Source organism: Rhinoderma darwinii, chromosome 4 (assembly GCF_050947455.1).
Source record: "Rhinoderma darwinii isolate aRhiDar2 chromosome 4, aRhiDar2.hap1, whole genome shotgun sequence".
Classification (NCBI taxonomy): domain Eukaryota; kingdom Metazoa; phylum Chordata; class Amphibia; order Anura; family Rhinodermatidae; genus Rhinoderma; species Rhinoderma darwinii.
Genome location: NC_134690.1, coordinates 309,530,358 through 309,538,307, shown reverse-complemented (window position 1 = coordinate 309,538,307; position 7,950 = coordinate 309,530,358). Strand labels below are relative to the sequence as shown.

Below are 7,950 nucleotides of genomic sequence, written 5' to 3'. Positions count from 1 at the left end.
CCATAAAAGATGTGATCAGCTGACCAATGAGTGCAGTTTATCGTCTGATCGTCGCTGCCCGTGATCGAAAACAAGCGCTCGTATGATTATCCGTATTGGTAAAGGGGTCTTAATGTCAATAAAAGGTTTTTTTTTTATATCACAACGTTTCTAAGCATTTTCTATAGAACTTGATAGAAACCCATCGAGCCTAAAATAGACCCATCCTGGAACCCAGGGGTATAAACAGGCTTTTCTTTACAGCCGAGGTCTTGATGACGTCATTGAGACCGCGCGGTTATATTATTATTATAGATTGTGGGAGATCAAACATCAGGATATAGTTTTGTTGGCTTTAGCGATGGTTTGAACATTTGGTGTACTTCTTCTATTAGCCACAAGGGGGCGATACATAACCTGGAAGAACGCAGTGCGGGAGCCTTTGGGTTTTTCTTGGCTTTTATATTGTGGGGCTATTATATAATCTATACCAGTGGTTCCCAACCGGGGTGCCGAGAGCTGTTCAGGGGTGCCGCGGCTCATCCACGGCAAAAAAAATAAATTAAAAAAAAAAAATCTAAATTTTTTTTTACATTTATTTTTTTTTTTTTTGCTACAAGCTCCGCCACCCACGTTGTAGCAGACGTGACGCGCGGACGTCTGTTACAAGCACCGCCCACCGCTTCCCACTAGAAGCCTGACGGAGGGAGAGGAGCCATTAACACTGGGCAGGGTAAGTGGGTTTTCTTTACTTTCTTAGCAGTTGTGTGAGAAATGGAGCCAGGGGAATGTGGGTAGTTGTAGTTCTCTCCTCTTATACCTCCTCCCTGTAATGTCCTCTGATATCCCATAATAACAGCCTGGACATGCTGGGAGTTGTAGTCCTCTCCTCTTCTACCTCCTCCCTGTAATGTCCTCTGATATCCCATAATAACGTCCTGGACATGCTGGGAGTTGTAGTCCTCTCTTATACCTCCTCCCTGTAATGTCCTCTGATATCCCATAATAACGTCCTGGACATGCTGGGAGTTGTAGTCCTCTCCTCTTATACCTCCTCCCTGTAATGTCCTCTGATATCCCATAATAACAGCCTGGACATGCTAGGAGTTGTAGTTCTCTCCTCTTATACCTCCTCCCTGTAATGTCCTCTGATATCCCATAATAACGTCCTGGACATGCTGGGAGTTGTAGTCCTCTCCTCTTCTACCTTCTCCCTGTAATGTCCTCTGATATCCCATAATAACGTCCTGGACATGCTGGGAGTTGTAGTCCTCTCCTCTTATACCTCCTCCCTGTAATGTCCTCTGATATCCCATAATAACGTCCTGGACATGCTGGGAGTTGTAGTCCTCTCCTCTTATACCTCCTCCCTGTAATGTCCTCTGATATCCCATAATAACAGCATGGACATGCTGGGAGTTGTAGTCCTCTCCTCTTATACCTCCTCCCTGTAATGTCCTCTGATATCCCATAATAACAGCCTGGACATGCTAGGAGTTGTAGTTCTCTCCTCTTATACCTCCTCACTGTAATGTCCTCTGATATCCCATAATAACAGCCTGGACATGCTAGGAGTTGTAGTCCTCTTCTCTTATACATCCTCCCTGTAATGTCCTCTTTTATCCCATAATAACGTCCTGGACATGCTGGTAGTTGTAGTCCTCTCCTCTTCTACCTCCTCCCTGTAATGTCCTCTGATATCCCATAATAAGGGGGGATTCACACGAGCGTGATTTGGCAGCGTGTAGGCCGCGTGGTTTTCGCGCGGCACGCAATGCCCTATAGAAGTCTATGGGGCAGTACACACAGTCCGTGTATTTTGCGCAGCGTTTGTTCGCTGCGCAAAATACGCGACAGGTTCAATAACTCTGCGTATTTCACGCATCACGCACCCATTGAAGTCAATGGGTGCGTGAAAACCAGTCAGGTCGCACGGAAGCTCTTCCGTGCGAACCGACTGAAACAGCGCACGAGCTGTCAAAAGGATGAATGGAAACAGAAAAGCACCACGTGCTTTTCTGTTTCCAAGCATCCAAACGGAGTGTCTTTGCGAGGAGCGAACCCCGACAACCGAAGCTAACTTCACCGGGTTCGGCCAAACTCGGCAAAAAAATTTCCGGTCCGCGACGTCGGGAGACATTCACTGTGCATGGTGCTGAAAGAGTGAGGGTATGTGCACACACACTAATTACGTCCGGAATTGACGGACGTATTTCGGCCGCAAGTCCCGGACCGAACACAGTGCAGGGAGCCGGGCTCCTAGCATCATACTTATGTACGATGCTAGGAGTCCCTGCCTCGCTGCAGGACAACTGTCCCGTACTGAAAACATGATTACAGTACGGGACAGTTGTCCTGCAGCGAGGCAGGGACTCCTAGCATCGTACATAAGTATGATGCTAGGAGCCCGGCTCCCTGCACTGTGTTCGGTCCGGGACTTGCGGCCGAAATACGTCCGTCAATTACGGACGTAATTAGTGTGTGTGCACATACCCTTAAACTGTTTCAGCACCATGGACAGTGACTTGCGATCCCAAAATACATGAACCTGTAAAAAAAAACGAAGTTCTAACTTACCGATTACTCCTGTCTCCTTCCTGCAGTCCGACCTCCCGGGATGACACTTCAGTTCAAGTGACAGCTCCAGCCAATCACAGGCCAAGCACAGGCTGCAGTCAATCACAGGCTGCAGCGGTCACTTGGACTGCCGCGTCATCCAGGGAGGTGGGGCCCGATGTCAAGAGAGGCGCGTCACCAAGGCAACAAGTTCTCGGTAAGTAGGAACTTTATCTTTTTTTTTTTACAGGTTTTTCGCTGTTGTGTTCGGCATTCACTGTCAAGGGTGCTGAAAGATTTAGCTCTTTCAGCACCTTGGACAGTGACGGGCGTCGACAAGCCTCATCTCTATGATGCCGGCTGCGCGAAAATCACGCAGCCGCGCATCAGACACGCATGACACACGCAGCTGTCAAATGGTTTTTGCGCTCGCAAAACGCTGCGTTGTTTGCGCGCGCAAAAACGCAACGTTCGTGTGAATCTGCCCTAACAGTCTGGACATGCTGGGAGTTGTAGTCCTCTTCTCTTATACCTCCTCCCTGTAATGTCCTCTGATATCCCATACTAAGTCTGGACATGCTGGGAGTTCTAGTCCTCTCCTCTTATACCTCCTCCTGTAAACTTTCTCTGATATCACATAACATCCTGGACATGCTGGGAGTTGTTGTTCTTATACCTCCTTATTTATTCCTTCCCCAGGGGTAAGCACACTTTCTGTCTGTGATGGTCCCTTTACTAGAGGGGCAGATGGTTATTTTATCGGGGGGCGGGGGGACTGAGGCTGATGGTGGCTTTACTGGAGGGGGCTGATGGTCATTTTACTGGGGGGACGGAGGCTGATGGTGGCTTTACTGAGGGATCATTATAATGTGAGTGGGGGGCTGACGGTCATTACTGGGAGTGGGGGGCTGACGGTCATTACTGGGAGTGGGGGGCTGACGGTCATTACTGGGAGTGGGGGGCTGACGGTCATTACTGGGAGTGGGGGGGCTGACGGTCATTACTGGGAGTGGGGGGCTGACGGTCATTACTGGGTGTGGGGGGCTGACGTCATTACTGGGAGTGGGGGGGCTGACGGTCATTACTGTGAGTGGGGGGTCTGACGGTCATTACTGTGAGTGGGGGGCTGACGGTACATTTTCGCTGCTGCGTGTCTAGAGATCATATGGATTATTAGATGTTTTATTTCTGTATATTTGTACTGCATTGTTGTTGCAGCTCATCGTCCTCCAGCTGCGGCCTTTCATTTCCATGACGACTGCTCCACTTTTCCTTTGCTCCAGTTTTAAATTTCCCACCTTTGTCTGGATTACGGATTCTCTGTAAGGTTCTGTGCACACGACCTATTTTCAGGCGTTTTACGCCTCGAATCACGCCTGAAAAGACGGCTCCATTACGTCTGCAAACATCTGCCCATTGCTTGCGGGATCTGCTGCGGGTAGCTCTTCTGTTGCCGCATTATTAAATAGATCATTGATGTCGCTGTTCTGGTAATTGATGCCACGAGGATCTATTGTATTCATTGATGCAGCGTGCGTTAATTACTGACATCCGGCAATCTCATATCTTCACCGTCAATGTCATCACTTTCTTGTCACTTGCATTGGTGGTATCAGTCAGTATAAAACCGCTCAGTTTATCCTACGTCACCTGTGATTCTGCTGAATTGTCACCGTCTCTTATCTGCTTAACTGATTGTATGACTCTCAGCAGCGTTTTACATCATCATGAAACCACCCCAGAAAAGCTCGTCCCGCAGGAAGTCGGCGCATCCGCAGAAGAAACCTGCAGCTCCTCCTCAATCTCCGCCAAGTAAGAGAAAGTTGCACCTTGATCATCTTATCACTCTCATTATATATTTTATTTTAAAAATGAATTCCAGATAACCTCGGGTCGTGTAATACTAGATTGTAATCCGTTTCTCAGCTTTATATCTTAGAGGGTTCGTTTCTATGCAGGTAAAAATCTGTTACATACAGAAATTTCTGTAGCACAAGGCCGCCACTAGGGGGAGCAAACTGAGGACTGATTTATATAGGCACAACAGGAGCTGTATGCATGTGCACAATCGTCTCCCCCTAGTGGTGGTTGCAGGAAGCACGTTACTATATGGCCCTGGGAAGGGAATCTGAGAACACAGCTCACACCCATGAAGATATATTATGAAATGAGGGATCTAAGAATTTCCAACCTGCAGTCCGACCGCTCTATTCATTCCCTATGGTATCGCCGGAAATAGTCAAGTTTGACTGCTCCTTGCCCAATTATGCACTCTGCCGTGAGCGGCTCCGCGCAGGCAGGCGCGATGTTGTGACGTCAATTTCTGAGCCTTTTTTCTACTCCGTTTATGCAGCGTGTGGATGAGACGTGTTTTATCTCATCCACTTTGCTGCTACTGTATTATGCTGCCGTTTTTTTCCGCATTATAATACAGGTATACGCCGTATTTACGCAATGTGTGAACTGACTCTAACCCCTCCACCCACCCCACCCCCCCGCCAGTCCCCGCAAAAATGTTCTTGCATCAAACCGGTCCTCGGTGCAAAATAGGTTGGGGACCACTGCCATAGAGAATGACTTGAGTGACCACCACTCTGGGACCCGCACTCTTGTTAACAACCCGCAGCGATCCGGCATTTATCACCTATCTTGTGGATAGGTGAAAAATTATTTTCGTGGTACAACCCCTTTAATCAGGTATCAATGGGACTTGATGGACCCCAAATTATCAGTCATAGAAAAGTATCTAAAATTTGAACGTCCACATTTATATCCTTTTTAGGTCCAATATTCTGTGCTGATTAATTTCTTAATGTCGTTTTAAAAGCAGTTGGGGCACAGTTTTCTGAAACGGAGCTCTAAATCTCCTGCGTAGACAGTTACATGGTATAATTTTGTCTCCCTGCAGCCACCACTAGAGGGAGCTCACTGCATACTGTTTTGTTACCAAGTTCAATGTACAACCATATACAATGAGCTCCCTCTAGTGGTGGCTGCAGGTAGCATGTTATGTTTTAAATCTGTTTACCTGATGTTCCTTGGGGGACATTAAGGTAATAGGCCATGTTCACACAGGGCAGATATGCGGCGTAAAAGTACACAGCGTATTGGCCATGGGCACCGGAGGTAATTCTGGCTGAAAAACTGCAGTTTTTCGGCTGGAATGTCCATAGAAGGTAGAAAAAAAACCCATACTTACCCGTAGCCATGGTGACGTGTCCCTCTGATGTTCTGCAGCAGTCATATGGGATGAGACATCATCCCTGGAGGCCGGGTTGAACGCAGGAGCAGAGAGATCTGGGTAAGTTTGGCGGGTTTTTTTCCGCTGCGTCTGGATGAGATTTGTTTGAATCTCCTCCACTCTTCTGCTTCTGTATTACGCTGTGGAGTTTCCGCAATGAAATCCGTTGCAGAAAATCCGCCGTGTTTACCCTACGTGTGACCCCGGCCAGACAGTGAATTTCCATGTAGCGGGAGATTCATTTTCAGCTATGATTATGGATTTCTTTCTTACAGGTAGAGGGGAAACAAGTCACAGACCAAGCACGCAACGAAGAAGACGCTACCGCCCAGGAGCCCGTGCGCTGATGGAAATAAGAAAGTACCAAAAATCAACCAATCTGCTCATTCAGAAAACCCCGTTTTTCCGCCTGGTGAGTGGATGTGTCCTCTGCGGCTGCTCCTCTTTATTGTCAGTGATATTCCCCTTTTATTCTTGCAGGTGAGAGAGATCTGCCTGAAGTATTCCCGCGGCGTGTTTTACTACTGGCAAAGCACCGCACTTATGGCGCTACAAGAGGTCAGTATCTCATACAATGCACTGTCCATGTAACGCATGGGTCAACCAGAGAGGGAGCTGCTCTTTGCAGTGGTTCACTACTCAGCCCCCGCCCCCTCTAACACATCCATATGCCCTAGCGGGACATTTGCATAGGGGTTGTGATGCATTGTGGGAGTTCCAGAGGCCAGACCCCCCCCCCCCCCCACCATCACTCTAGCTAACAGCTCATAAAAGTGAAATCTGATCAGTCCTTCGAGCTGTGTAGTAAATTATACCGGGAGTGCTGTCACTTTAAGAGGGACTAATGCTCTTCTGTATCCACAGTCAGCTGAGGACTTCCTCGTGAGTCTCTTTGAAGATTCTTACCTCTTCAGTCACCAGGCCAATAGGGGCACTCTCTTTGTGAAGGACATGCAGCTCGCACGGAGAATCCGAGGCATCCCGTATGAACTGTGATAACGCTGCCGTTTTATCTCTCAAGATTTGATGAAGAATGATCACGTGTAAATAGTTTTATATTAATGGAGAAAATCTATTGGGAAATACAAGTTTTACCATTGCATAAAAGATCCAGTTTGGAAGAGTAAACCGGCTTTAGCGCCCCCTCCTGACACTGGTTACAGTGGAGGTTTTTTCTTTGTTTTATCTGTTCATGGGAAAGTTGTTACAACCAATATGGCTGCCACTGCAGTTTGCAGGGTGGTAGTGCAGTCGTTTTTCTGTCCAGCTTTGTAATGGGTTATAGGGGTCCAGGATGTAGCACAGAAAATGACCACAAGGTGGCACTGCTGGACAAAACCGCTAACAAAGACGCTGGACACAACCGCTAATGAAACCTGATCTGGCCGACCTTCTAATTGTTCTGCTGAGTTTATGATCCGCTTCCTGTTTTTATTCTGTGAAGATTTGTTAATTTTTTCAAATAAAAAAAAAATGTATATTATAAGTTTGATCTTCATCGTTTTAGACTAATTTTCATAAGGGCTTGGATATGATCAATGACTCCAGCTTTGCTGTAGTTCAATACTCTTGCTCTGTCCCACCCCCATTCTTTACACTGCAGCTATGCTTGTTCAGAGTGTTTGCTGTGTGGGTGGGTGTGTGGGTTGGGTCCAGAATTATTTGGGCAGTGACACAATCTTCATGATTTGGGTTTTGCTGCCACCACATTGGATTTGAAATGAAACAACTGAGATGCAATTGAAGTTTAAACTTTCAGGTTTATTTCAAGGGGTTAAACAAAAATCTCCTGTGAAAAGTTTAGGAATTGCCACCATTTTTCTACACAACCTCCTCATTTCAGGTGATCAAAAGTGATTGGACAAATTAACATTACCATAAATGTTTTTTTTAATACTTTGTAGAGAATCCTTTGCAGGCAATGATGGCCTGAAGTCTGGAACCCATGGACATCACCAGACGCTGGGTTTCCTCCTTTGTTTTTTTTGTTTTTTATATTTCTAATTTTTTATTTTCAAGAAAAGAAATGGGGATACAGAAAAAGAAAAGGGGGTGACATGGGTACAGAAAAAGCCCATGAGGGCCGATCATTTCAACCTATATTTCAACAACAATAAGTAAATATGCAATCAAAGTCCTCCCAACATAGTACCATCAATACACTACAAGCATTA

At 46.6% G+C, this 7,950-nt stretch overlaps 1 protein-coding gene across 1 annotated transcript; it reads left to right on the top strand.

Annotated features, from left to right (window-relative positions):
- Positions 1-657: 657 nt before the first annotated feature.
- LOC142759928 (histone H3-like centromeric protein A) lies at positions 658-7,262 on the top strand. Its single transcript, XM_075862725.1, has 5 exons — positions 658-712; positions 4,249-4,347; positions 6,052-6,188; positions 6,257-6,334; positions 6,641-7,262. The coding sequence occupies exons 2-5, from the start codon at positions 4,263-4,265 to the stop codon at positions 6,770-6,772; spliced, it is 432 nt and encodes a 143-aa protein (XP_075718840.1). The 5' UTR covers positions 658-712; positions 4,249-4,262; the 3' UTR covers positions 6,773-7,262.
- The last annotated feature ends 688 nt before the right edge of the window (positions 7,263-7,950 follow it).

Coding starts and splice junctions, on each gene's coding strand:
- LOC142759928 (XM_075862725.1), top strand. CDS start 4,263: ATGAAACCACCCCAGAAAAGCTCGTCCCGCAGGAAGTCGGCGCATCCG. Junction 4,348..6,051: donor TCCTCCTCAATCTCCGCCAA/GTAAGAGAAAGT, acceptor TCTTTCTTACAG/GTAGAGGGGAAACAAGTCAC. Junction 6,189..6,256: donor AAACCCCGTTTTTCCGCCTG/GTGAGTGGATGT, acceptor TTATTCTTGCAG/GTGAGAGAGATCTGCCTGAA.